General features: G+C 38.1%; 2 protein-coding genes across 2 annotated transcripts in view; both read right to left on the bottom strand.

The window, feature by feature from the left end:
* Positions 1 to 14,244, bottom strand: part of LOC114354173 (uncharacterized) — a gene marked incomplete at its 3' end in the record, with an annotated part of 58,416 nt that overhangs the window by 15,256 nt on the left and 28,916 nt on the right. The window lies entirely within an intron of this gene.
* Positions 3,299 to 7,019, bottom strand: LOC114354174 (uncharacterized). Its single transcript, XM_028306433.1, has one exon. It carries the CDS (start codon positions 6,746 to 6,748, stop codon positions 4,361 to 4,363), a length of 2,388 nt encoding a protein of 795 aa, XP_028162234.1. The 5' UTR covers positions 6,749 to 7,019; the 3' UTR covers positions 3,299 to 4,360.

Consider the following 14,244-nt stretch of genomic DNA (forward strand, 5'->3'; position numbering starts at 1 on the left):
GAAAATCTTTATCACGCGCGTCCCTGTTTTAAAAACCGGGATAAAAACTATCCCATGCCCTTTCCCGGGACTTTTTGTTACATACTACCTATATCTACCCGTGCAAAGCCGGGTTGCTAGTATTCACATAAAATAAAATAATTGCTCAGCTCTACAGATTAGAAGCAGACGTCTGCCATAAAGTCAACATTTCATTTATATTCCTGCCATGTTTAGTATCTTACCTCAATTTTCCTCACGTAACTCATCCACAAAGTCTGCTAACAAGTAAGTATGAGCTAGACAGTGTAGACTGTTAGACTGTACAGTGAACAACACATTTCGGACTATTTTGTTGAAATAACACCTGTCAAAGGGTATGCTGAATCAGAGACTAAGGCTGAGTTGCACCACCTAACTTTGACCGTAACTACACTCGGCATCAAATAAATCGCACCTCCCGCGACAAGCACTTATCAAACGTATGCATCCCCACTTCCCACCAACATAGGTACCATTTTAAAGCCTAGTTCTAAACTTCATTTCATTAAAGGAAAGGTTTTTACCCCAAAAATGTGTCTTTACAAGGATCCAGAGTCACTGCTTCAAAAAATAGGTAGTTACGCTATAGCCATTTTTTATGACTATAAAACTGTTAAGTTAGGATTAATCGCTATCCATCTGTTAAAGAGGACACGTGAGATCTTTATTTGGTTTTATAACCATAAAAATTGGTCTAATTGATCCCAGAGGTGAGCCCAAAGTGAGGTCTATTTTCAAGTCACATTTATGGTATATGTTTATCATTTATTTAGAAATGAAATGCATTTTTCTTTAAGGATATTTATTGGGCTTTCAAATAACACCAATATTGTTGGGGTACCATAATTGTGTCAGAAGAAAATCTTTAAAGTTCGCGTCGCGGAAGGTGCGGTTTATTTGATGTTGAGTGTATATCGATAACTGGCGTATTTTGTATGGAGTTTGACAGTTTTTTGACGTTTGTCAAAGTTAAAGTAAGATAGTGCAACTCAGCCTAAAACAATTCTATAAAGCACAGTTTTGAGTTTATTTTTTAAGAGAGGCGCGCTGATAGCTTTAATTTATAAGGTGAGTATAGACTATAGAACACTCGGCCTCGTCGGCACGCGCACCGACGATCGCCAAACGGCTAGCTCGCCACTCTGCCCGGTGAAGCTGGAAAAGCTCCTCAAGCTACCAGCGCGCGTCCCTTCAAAAAAAAAAGACTAGAACATTTACTTGTAACAGCCGTACAACAAGCCGCTCTATGAAATGTTTTAGTGTTCACCCTTTCATGAACCAAACGTCGACAGTTAGTTACGCTTGAGCTAACTTTTATGTTTATAAAACGGTAAAATTGGTATCGCTATTCATCTGTTAAAGAGGACACGTGAGATCACTATTTGGTTTAAAACTTTCTTAAACCCTGTACAGTCGACAACGCATCAGATTATACATGTTTTTTGCAAAATAGCAGCTATAAAGACTATGTCAAAAGATGCCAGTCACCTGTCTTCATAAACGATGCTTGCTTAAGTGAAGCAGCATCGAACGCACAGCGTTGAATAGAGCTCTGCGATTGGTTCGTGTGGCCCTGTGCGTCCACGCGCACTGTGAGACCTCATAGTAATGTTTGTGAATACGGGCGATAGTATTTAGCTTCATATGCTGTCCGTACATCGGCTTGGCAAGCTCCGACCATAAACATGGCTTGGCCAACATTAATGGGAGTGGAGAACCGAAGTAAGGTCGTTATTGTAATTATTATTATGTTATGCCCCCGGCCTTGGAAGCACCAGCTTCTAATGTATCCTCGTGGAATAGCGGGCAGATCTTGCTGAAGGCACGGCGTATCACTCCAGTTGTTGTTTGGATGTCCGCTACTCGGGATACTCCATCCTTGCCCGGGATGGTGGTGATGATACGACCGAGGCTCCATTTCAATGGGGGAGAATTGTCTTCCTTTATGACCACAAGAGTATTGGGTTGTAGGTCTCTCTTGTGTTCACTCCATTTTATCCGAGTCTGCAGCTCTGAGACATATTCTTTAGTCCATCGCGTCCAGAAATGTTGTCGAATCTGCTCCACTCTTTGATATCGGGTGAGACGACTAGTTGGCTCTTCGGAAAGGTCGGTGAAAGCAGGCGCTGTCAGCGGACGGCCAACCAGAAAATGCGATGGGCAAAGAGGTAGGAGGTCGTGTGGATCGGACGAGAGAGGATTGATAGAACGAGAATTCATGATGGCTTCTATCTGTGCAAGAACAGTGCTTATCTCCTCAAAGGTCAGATGCGCGTTACCCACTGTTCGAAGCAAGTGATGCTTGCATGATTTGACCCCAGCCTCCCATAAACCACCAAAATGAGGCGTATAAGGTGGTATCAACTTGAATTTAATGTCATGACTACAAGCAAAGTCTGCAATTTCAGAATGTGACTGTGATAAAAAATGTTTAAATTCGTTCATGAGGCCTACAAAGTTTCTACCATTGTCAGAATAAATTTCAGCAGGTTTACCCCGCCTGGAAATAAATCTTTTTAGCGCCAACAGGTAAGAATTTGTGGAAAGATCGCTTACTAATTCTAAATGTACTGCTTTTGTTACAAAACATATAAAAATGCAAATATAAGATTTGATTAATTTAGCACCTCTGCCCTTTCGGTTGAGTACGAGCACTGGCCCGGCGTAATCCACTCCACAACGCATAAAGGGGAATGTTGGAGTGATTCTCTCTAGTGGTAAGTTTCCCATGATAGGCGTAAGGGTTCGGCCTCTCAGTCGAGTACATACAACGCAAGTGTGCACTACCTGCCGGGCGAGATCCCTGCCGCTGACTGGCCAGTATGACTCACGCACGCTGTAAAGCAGCGCTTGCGCACCTGCGTGCGACAGTTGCTTGTGCTCGTGACGGAACAACAGCACTGAGAACCAATGTTTACCAGAAATTAGTAAGGGATGTTTCTTTGCGTATGTAAACATTGCAGAATTTTGTAAACGACCACCTACACGTAGTAGTTTATTTTCATCCATAAAAATATTTAATTTGCATAATTTATTGTTTTTCTTTAAATCATTATTATTCATTAACATATTATATTCAATTGGAAAGGATTCAATTTGAGACATTTTTACTAACATTAAATCTGACAATTTCAATTCATCAACAGTAAGTGAGCCAGTGCAACGTTTATTTTTGTTGCGTAAATTATAAATAAATCGTAATACATAAGCTCCTGCTCGTCTCATGCGATTAAATTGAGAAAATCGTTCAAAAGGAAACAAAGACTGTGGNTGTGGATCGGATGAGAGAGGATTGAGAGGACGGGAGTTCATGATAGCTTCTATTTGTGCTAGAACAGTGCTTATCTCCTCAAAGGTCAGATGCGCGTTACCCACTGTTCGAAGCAAGTGATGCTTGCACGATTTGACCCCAGCCTCCCATAAACCACCAAAATGAGGCGTATACGGTGGTATTAACTTAAATTTAATATCGTGACTACACGCAAAGTCTGCAATTTCAGAATGTGACTGTGATAAAAAATGTTTAAATTCGTTCATGAGACCTACAAAGTTTCTACCATTGTCAGAATAAATTTCAGCAGGCTTACCCCGCCTGGAAATAAATCTTTTAAGCGCTAAAAGGTAAGAATTTGTGGAAAGATCGCTTACTAACTCTAAATGTACTGCTCTTGTTACAAAACATATAAAAATGCAAATATACGATTTAATGAGTTTAGAACCTCTGCCCTTTCGGTTCAGTACGAGCACTGGCCCGGCGTAATCCACTCCACAACGCATAAAGGGGAATGTTGGAGTGATTCTCTCTTGTGGTAAGTTACCCATGATAGGCGTAAGGGTTCGGCCTCTCAGTCGAGTACATACAACGCAAGTGTGCACTACCTGCCGGGCGAGATCCCTGCCGCTGACTGGCCAGTATGACTCACGCACGCTGTAAAGCAGCGCTTGCGCACCTGCGTGCGTCAGTTGCTTGTGCTCGTGACGGAACAACAGCACTGAAAACCAATGTTTACCAGAAATTAGTAAGGGATGTTTCTTTGCGTACGTAAACATTGCAGAATTCTGTAAACGGCCACCTACTCGTATTAATTGGTTTTCATCTATAAAAATATTTAATTTGCATAATTTATTGTTTTTCTTTAGGTTATTATTATTAATTAACATATTATATTCTAATGGAAAGGATTCTATTTGAGACATTTTTATTAACATTAAATCTGATAATTTTAATTCATCCACAGTAAGTGAGCCTGTGCGACGATTATTTTTGTTGCGTAAATTATAAATAAATCGTAAAACATAAGCTCCAGCTCGTCTCATGCGATTAAATTGAGAAAATCGTTCAAAAGGAAACAAAGACTGGAGATTGCGTTTGAGATGTTAAAGCGAGTACCTGCTTGATTTTTGTTTCAGGTAAGTCTTTCTGTGCAATTTCAGAATAATCAGTGGACATAGGTTTTGTACTGTCAAAGGTATTGTCATGAAGTAAAGAGGGACCGTCCCACCACAAACTTGCTGAAGGCAAATCCTCTAACTTGACACCTCGTGACACGAGATCAGCTGGGTTATGTTTTCCGCTGATATGACGCCAAGGAACTTTCTTAGTGATCTCGTGAATTTCAGACACCCTAGGCAACTCTTCTAATTCCCTGAACTTACGAAGTTGAGAATCAAAAGATTGCGTAAAGTTACAGTTACTGTAATTAAAATGTTTCGCATTATTGTAAATGGGGCCTGAAATGATCCAACCTAGTTTTGTATCGTGTAAGAATGGGCCATTACATAATCTAATTTTTTCAGTATTTAACAAATCCCAAAACTTGTCTGCGCCTATTAGAATATCTATGTCATGAGACTTGTAAAAGAATGGGTCTGCCAAAAGCATCTTATCAGGAATCCTGATTTGTGCGCTTTGTATAGGTACTGATGGCAGTGCTGAAGTAATATTCGAAAGAACAAAACATTGCAAATTAGTTTTATAAGCTGCGGTCCGTGACTGAATATCGATGTTACACATTTGCGTAGTTTGTGTCACCGAGTTTCCAACGCCACGTATTTCATGAGTGGACTGTATTAGTGGTAAATTTAGTGAATCGCATAATTTCTTTGTAATAAAACTGCGCTGGCTGCCACTGTCAAGCAATGCACGCGCGGTGTGATATTTATTGTGAATATCTGCTATTTCAATCAACGCCGTAGAAAGCAAAACAGGTTGATGGACACTACTTAGATCGCATCGTAAATCATCTATGTGTGCCTTGTTTACCTGGATCGAACCAGATGTGTTCAAATTATGTGATTGCGTTGACGTCGCGGGCGTGGCGGAGGCGACGGCCTGTTGCGGCGCCTCGGTAAGCGGTTCCTTAATAGAGTGCAGCGATAACATTGATGCAGGCGATTTGTGTGCGTTTAAATCGTGCGTATTGCGGTGAACTAGCGAGTTGTGTTTATCGTTACATAATCTACAAGGCCCGAATCGGCAGTCTGCAACCGTGTGGCCCTGACGCAGGCAATTAACGCATAGGTTATTCTGTTTTACAAAATTTAGTCTACCTAGAACATCAGTATCTAAAAATTGCTGACAAGAGTATAGTGGATGCGGCTTTTTACACATTAAACATAACTTTTTCGGTTGTGTTACGTTAGACTTGCTGCTATCGTGTGTGGAAACATTGCAGTGAACCCTTGTATTGGCGTGTAAAGTTTGTTTATAGTTATTATCGGGTTTGCTGTGCGACACGGATAATGTTTCCAACATATCAGCCCTACTTTTAAGGAAGTTCATCAAGTGATCAACCTTAAGTTTCGTTTTGGAGTCACCAGTTTCAGAATATAAAGTGCCTCTAAACTGTTCCCATTCGCGTTCTGTGGTTTTATCGAGCTTTGACACTATTAAATAAATTATTAAAGTGTCCCAAGAATCTGTAGGCTCCCCGAGGACCTTTAATGCGCGTAGATTTTTTAGAACAGTGTCTATCAATTTTCTAATTAAAACTGGCGACTCTTTGCCTATTGTCTGGATATTGAACAGTGACTTGACGTGATTATGAAGTAATAACCTACTGTTGTTGTACCGATTGAGAAGCAGTTCCCATGCAATGTCATAGTTAGCACTAGAAAACTCCAATGAATCTATCACCAACTCAGCACTACCCTTAAGCGAAGATTTTAGGTAATGAAACTTTTGTATGCTAGAAATTTCAGTGGAATTGTGAACAAGTGAAAGGAAAGTATCCCTAAATTCCAACCAGTGCTCGTAGGAACCGTCAAAGGTGGGTATAGTAATGGTAGGTAGCTTAACAGAATTTAGGTTATGATTGCCATTCAACTTAGTGGTAGATGCATTAGATTTTAAGATTATGCATTCTGCCTTGGCTAAAACAGTGTAGTAAGAATCTTCGAATGATTCTCTTTGATTTAATTGTTCATCGAGATCACTGTCTAACACTGCTTCTTCTAGTTGTGTTTGAATGCAATTAAATTCAGTATAAAGACTAGTGACGCCTTGTATGCGCAGTTTCAAGTCCATAACATTCTGACTAGGCAAAACATCTATACCATCAAATGACTTTAGGTAGTTAATGAACCTTGTAAGCCTCCCTTTGATAATTCCTCGTTTTTTAACGAGTTCTCGGATCAATTTAATATCACAGTCACTGTTTGTCCTATATGGAGACTTGTCACGCGTTGAGCCCGCACTTAGCGTGTCATAAGTCTCAGATACGCTCATTTTAGTAGTAAATGAAAGTGGAGTACTCACGGTTATAATTACTGCGAAGGTGCACTTGGTGCTTGCGGTTTAATTCGGTTGAAAAGTCTTGACCGAGCGGGTAACTCACATCCACGACTGAAATCAGGAGAAGCGCAAGTATCAAACACAAATAGAGGAGATAGGTTGGGAAATAGAAAGGTTGGCTGGCCGTACCGATGCGCTTTGTGATGATGGGGCAGCTCCAGTACCAATCTTCCAATCCTGGCCGATGCGTAGTCTCCAGTATTTGCAAATTCATAGGTCGCTGGTTCAAATCCGGCTCGAAGGACCAATGTTTCGTGTGAGAAATTATTATTTCAGCCGTAGAAGATGGTGAGCAGAAAAAAAGCAGTTCTTACAAACTCAAGAATTGTATTGCGTATAAAACAAAATTGTGACATGCATAAAAAATACAAATTTGACAGATAAGAAAAGTGGCCAGTAGAAAACGCGTGTCGTTATTGCGCTCCGCACCACGTAGGTTTCATTTCGGCTCGAACAATGGAGACCAACGAGAAAAATGTAAGGAGAATTAATGCACTTTTGTTTTACTGCAGTTATTTGTTTGGTTATGTTATTGTTGGCGGTTGTAAGAGCCAATAACAAATAAAAGTTGGATTCTTGACTTACGCCCGTATTCACAAACGATGCTTGTTTAAGTGAAGCAGCCAATGGAACGCACAGCGTTGAATAGAGCTCTGTGATTGGTTTGTGTGACCCTGTGCGTCCTAGTAATGTTTTTGAATACAGGCGTATGTTTCACATTTTAAGGAAATTAATAGTTTATTTGGTTTACCAGAATCTATTATTAGATGGACTGAAGAAAATACTTAAGTTGTAAGAATCAAAATGATAAGTAGGTACTCAGCATGACGTGTCATAGGAGAGATCAACACAACGCTCGTATTTCTTGGATGGTTAAAATGAAAGAATATAAAATGCCTTGCACTCGTAAAATAACTGAACATTGAACATCTCTACTAGAGTGACGATGTCTAAATGAAAAATGGATTCTTATCTTATCGTCACAGAATCCCACTATGGCTTCATAAAATACCCTAACGCTCAGTTAATACTTCATGATAACGAAATGAATTTCAGCAAACTGGCTCATAAAAAAGACTTACTTATTAACTTTAATGTTAAATTTACGGTGGCCGCATAGGTTGTAGTGTACCTATTTTTTGTTTTTAACAATACATTTTCAAAATTAAATACTTACCGTTCACTCACATACCACAATGGCTCATTTCGCAACTTTTTATTGTCATTTTGACGTTAAACTTAAGCATTAATCCCCTTATTAATAAAAGTTAGACCCTAGTTGAACTTTTTTTTTATGTGACAGGTGGCAAACGAGCAGACGGATCACCTGATGGTAAGTGATTACCGTCGCCCATAGACACCCGCAGACCCAGGGGCGTTACAGGTGCGTTGCCGGCCTTTAAACTGTGGCAATAGTCATTTGGTAAGGAAATGTCATTTTAATTCAAAGTTCGTCCTAGGTGTAACTTTTTATTAATAAGGAGGTAAGAGGACAGAGCATTAATGATGAGACTATAATTTTAATTAAGCACTGATTTTTAGAAGTTTGTTTGTGATTTTTAGAAGATGTTCATCAATCAAACAAAAAAAAACAATTAGCTTTATTATGTTTTGTTTTAAATAATAATCCTTTGCGGTGCCTTCTGATATCGAATTAACAACATAATTATATAAGGTGTATGTTTAATTACCTTAAAATTTATTGTCATATTTCGATGATATTTATAATTTAAATATAATTATAATATTGTAAGTATTATCAGAACACCAATTATTATTGAACCAATATCCATCCAATAGAGTTCATATTCAATAGCGTTAAATAAACACTTTGTTAATTATTACGATTATTTAAGCGTAATTTAACTTCAATCGTATTGAATTTACAAATGGAAAGTAAATACTATTTATTGCAATCATGAAATCTCTTAGAATAGTAAAAGATAAAGATATTTATTTTCAAGACAAAAATAAGTACAAATAATTGTTGGTGTTACATTAATAAGGACATTATAAACAAAATAATATTTTCTTGCGGTAGAAGTGGCTTGCGGAAGATTTATTTCTATTATACCATTAATATGTTTGCATCTAAGACCTGCCATTTGTCATCACTCAAACCCACCTCGCCATAAATCCTCCACAATAGTAAAGCCATTACTTGTACGGCCGACGGCACATCAGCCTACACATTTTTATTCCAAACTCGCTCTTAATACAACTGTATAAGAGCCCACAGTATTTAGCTTGAAGTGATACAGTCTGTACGAGAAATTCCCTAAGACAGGACAGAACGTTAATATTTCTCCACAACCCTCTCATATTACACGCGAAGACTGATACAAACAGACTGGAAAGAAACGTATTTTCCCCATCGATATGCAACCAAAAACCCACCTAATATCATCTGGGGTACGTCCTTTTTGCTGTGGCGTAAATAGTATTGTTGAATCTGTGATTATTTGCACATACATTACTGGGAACAGAAAAGGCAGGACTCGGTGTTCCCCGAAATGATTCCTGTCGGATTTTCTCGCGCTACATATTTTATGACGTGGTATCTCAGGACGAGTACTTTTTCACAACACTTCATTCTGTTTTATAAATGAATCATGCCCTACTTTATTTTTTTTTGCGAAAATACGAGCGAGATGTACAAAAGTGTATATTAAGCATTAGAAATGTGGCAACCATAATATTAATTACAATTTTGTAACACATTTCCAGGTGTGTCTAGGGAATGAACATTGTAGACTTTGACTAAGATCTAAAAATTGAGCTATTAATATTGTCATGTTATCGTAAAACCAGTAAAGAAGTTTTCACCTCAAAGATTGGTTGAGAGATAGAGAGAATGTATCTACCTTAATTTGTTAAAAAAAAATCAGTTCGAAGAGAAACTTCCAGATAAGCGTAATTCAAAATCTTCATTGAATAACGGATTGTTTCCGAGAAATTTGTAGCAAAAATGTTATTTTTGTTAGAACAGAATAGTTTTCGTTTGCGTGAACATTTAATTAAACAATGGATCTAGAAAAGTTTTTATGTTGATTTTATCCTCCACTACTCATTTTACAATGTAAAAGTATAAAAAAGGAAAATTATGTTTTGTTACCTACCTTATCTCTTTTGATAACAGGGCTATATTTAAAATGAAATCTCTTAAAATAGAGCAGTCTAAATAAAAAATAAGAACACGAAACTACATTTTAATTGCTTGTAGATCACTAACAATATCGGTAAATCAGGCATCGTCAGTGAAAAGTTGTAACAATCAAACAATATTCCAAGACAGAAAGGCAATTCAATTCAAGACGATAAAAAAGTAATTTTAAAGAAAACAACAAACTTCACGGCTAATTGAACAAGCTCGAGTTCTTTGATATCAAGATGAAACGTTTAAATTTTTGTATATTTTCACTTTACGGACAATAATGATGGCCTCAGATTGTCTTGTGAAATTGGCTGGAAATAATAAAACACGAAAGCTTTTTCGATTTTGATACGGTGTAATTGAGTTTTATTGCCGGAATGTTGGTAGCTGAGTTTTGATTTCGGTAGATGATGAGGTTGAATAAAAATGATTGATGGATTTTTGTCTTAGAGGTGAGCTTATAACTATTATTTTGTCTTCAATTTGTGATTAGTAGGTTCTGTTTAATTCGTAATTATTTATATCACTTTTACCGTTAGGTAAAATAAAGTTTTTAATACCAGTTAGTTGTGATTTCGGTACCTACTCGAGTACCGGAACTAAAGCATAATGCAGGTAATTAATACTTTGGTATCGATGTACACACGGCCACACTGTTAACTAACCATTTCCGTTTTTGCTCTCGCTCTAATCAAATGGTGATTATTTGCGCTAGAACGAGATGACATGCGTGGCAATGGGCAGTTAACACTGTTGCCGATAGTACCTTCATAGTAGGTATATTATTACGTATTCGTAGTAAATGACTGGTACCGGTAAATATCATCTCAAAATATTACAGAAAAAGAAATAATTCAGTTCAAGGCAATATAAAAGTAATTGTAAAGAAAATGAACTTTACAGCTAATTGAAAAGACTTGAGTTCTTTTGATATCACGAACCGTTTGTATATTTTCACTTGACGCACAATAATTGTTGTTTCTTTAGATTGTCTCGTGAAATTGTTTGGAAAAAATAAAATATTAAGCTTTTTTCGAATCTCGAAATAATTGGGTTTTATTGGTACAATGTTGGCAGCTGCTGAGTTTTGCCTTGAGGTTGCAAAATGAGAAATTGAGTTATTGACTTCTGTGCAAGTAGGTAAAAACTTTGTTCTTTTACTAGTCTTTGCTATACCTCAATTTATTATCATGATTCCAGTTCGGTTTCCACCAAAGCGGAGTGGAGTAAAGCGGAGAAGATTTCTCCGCTCGGCCTTGGTGGAAACTAAACTAATTTTTCTATTTAATTTGACAGCGGCGGCGGCGCGGCCCGCAGCGCAGCCGTGCATAGCGGAGAGGAGAAGTGGAAATACTGAATTCTGATTTCTCCGCTTCACTCTGCTCTAGAAACCGGGCCTCACATTAATATCTTATGGCGAAGTTACACTATGCGGGATTGTTGAGACATAAGATAGTGTAAACACGCACTTCAGTTACAGTCGCCCATACCTCGCGCTTCTGTTCGAGCAATTTCCCGCATAGTGTAATTGCGCCATTAGACAATTTTACTATTCTAGAGCAACGTGGTTCAGTAGCTTATGAGAGTCTTATTACCACATCAACTTTACCCCTTATTAGAGGTCCCTAGGCACTTTACCCTTGTCTGTCATGCCGCAACATGTCTAATGTTACAAACGAATTTTGTAGAGTGGGTGGACGTAACTTAAAACTTACCTAATTTTATGGGGTATTGATAAATGGTATCATTACACAAAACTATACGTTTAATAAGTGCATCTTATAGAACTTTTGACTTTAAAACTTTTTTTAGTTAATTAATCAAAATTAAATAGCTCAGTAATCATATTATTTAAGAAACAATAAAACTTGTCACTAACATGCTCATCTTATAAGTTTTCAATTAATTTTACTATCTTCAGTCATCATAATATGTCGCTCTAAAGTTCTTTACTTTGAAATTGTTTTACTTATTTAATTACAAAAAAGTAGAGCTATTGACCATTGGTTTAACCTCAGTTTCTTAAATACTACAAGTTTTAATTTTAATTTTACATATCGCAATTTCTCTCCATCTTACCCCAATATTAAAAACCCAATATCTACCTGTCTTTTTAATCTCAAAAAGTGAACAACAACAGCCCGTGCCGAAAAAAACCGGATTACCCAAGCCACAATCCTCCAATTACAATCATGGAAGAAACAAAATAAATGAAATCGAACCGCAGTAACAAACATTCAAATCCAATCTTCTTTCGCGCAGCCGGTTAACATTTAGGCCTTGTTCCCACAGAAAAAGGTTCCCGTTTTGTGCAGGGACTGTTCACACGACAGTCCATTTTTGCGGGATTCTGTATTGCTATATCCCGAAAAGTTGGACTGTCGTGTGAACACACAAGTCATAATGTGCTTGAAATTCCAATTACCAAATCGAACGGATCGGTTTTTCGCGGGACACTGCGATATTCGAATGAATGTTCGTATTAATCTTTTTCTTCATCGCTACACTATTGCCAGAGTGGTCGTGGTCGTCACACCAGGTCCGGTGACAAGCCTCACAATCCGTCGCCATTCCTCCCGCACTGCAGCCTTTCTTGTGCACTCGTGGAGTGGACCATTAAGTGCAGCTTTGACCTGGTCAGTCCAGCGCATGGGCGACCTGCCGCGCGCTCTTGTGCGCTCAACCTTCCCCTTGAAGGGGAAACGCCAGACAAAGATCCTTTATAACCTAGAAACACACTAATATAGTAATAAACGGGATCCTGCAAAAAACGGGATATTTCCTCGGGAATCCTAACAAACATTTCAAACCCAATCCTTTCTCACGCAGCTTAACATTTACACAGATTTCAAAATGCGGTAACTCTGATTGCGGAATCCAATTCGGAACCGCAGTAATACACGTTCAAAATCATTTTATACTGAACTGAGCGATGAAATTTGCATTTAATTAAAATTGGGAATTGAGTTTGTTTTAATGTTCGACGTATAATTTGATACGATATTTGAGTGAGGACTCTCTGACACTTGGCGTGGAATGCAAATATTTGAGGCTGATCAAAAATGTAGCGATAGTTATAATGAGGATCATTTCGATTTTTAGCTGTGAATGCAGATTTATAAGTCTAAGAAATCCTTAATATACAGTCCAAAAATTTTTGTTCTACGACAAAAATTGACGAAGTTATGGCCAAATTACTAAAAAAGTTCACTGACCGCCCGGCGCGGGACCGATGACGTCACTATATCCGATCCGAACGCTGCCGGCGTACTGCGTAGATAGAAAATATTTTTTTTCTAGCCAAACTATTAGTTTTAGAAAAAAACTTGTTATGACATTTATTCATCAGAATAAAATAAGCTATTGATAGGTAATTTTTTAAAATAGAAATTGTGAAAAATATCGCAAAAAATCCATACGCTCATACGATTCAATGGAACGCGGAGACGCGATTAGGGTCTCCGCGGTGGTATATTTGGCGATTTATTCAAATAAAGTGTTCATAAGTGTTGTTAGAGTCATATCTTCATTAAAATATAAAAATGTATAAATATTAATTTATTTACTTCTAACAATAAGTATAGCTGAGGCAGATACACTCTGCCTAGGCTACAAGACATTGCTATGAAGATCATTTCGATGTACACACAATACCTACCTGTTATTTAGTTTAGAGTTAAACCTACGTACCTAGTTACCTATCTATTCGCCGTTCCCATGGGCGGGCCAGCTGCTCCCTCCTGGAAATCTATTTAATCTTAGCCTAGAAGCTGGGTATGATTCCCCTCCCCCCCAGGCCAGAAGCTGGGTAAGGCTTTCCCCTCTCCCCAGGCCATAAGCATAAGCTTGATATGACTCCCCCTAGGCCAGAAGCTGGGTATGACTTACCCCCCCCCAGGCCAGAACCAGAAACTNCCAGGCCAGAAACTGGGTATTAGCACTCATATTATGTATTATTACGTTCAATACAAACAATCATAAAGTTACACTCACCCCAACCGCGTCTCCGCATTCCATCGAATCCTATAAAAATGAGGTTTTTGGACATAGCGATACTTATTTTTCACAATTTTTATTTTTAAAAATTACTGGTCGATAGGTTACTTTATTTTGATGAATAAATGTTATTAAAAGTTTTTTTCTAAAACTGATAGTTTAGCTGGAAAAAAATATTTTCCATCCCAATAGTACGCCGGCTGCGCTCGATTCGGATATAGTGACGTCACGCGGCCCTGCGTACGTTGTCTTTTAGCGGCAAAAACGGCCTATGTTTATT

This window comes from Ostrinia furnacalis, unplaced genomic scaffold (genome assembly GCF_004193835.3).
Source record: "Ostrinia furnacalis isolate ACB-3 unplaced genomic scaffold, ASM419383v2 OfSCF1946, whole genome shotgun sequence".
Taxonomy (NCBI): domain Eukaryota; kingdom Metazoa; phylum Arthropoda; class Insecta; order Lepidoptera; family Crambidae; genus Ostrinia; species Ostrinia furnacalis.

What these genes read in the sequence shown, in the direction of transcription:
- LOC114354174 (XM_028306433.1), bottom strand. Translation starts at nt 6,748, where the DNA reads ATGAGCGTATCTGAGACTTATGACACGCTAAGTGCGGGCTCAACGCGT.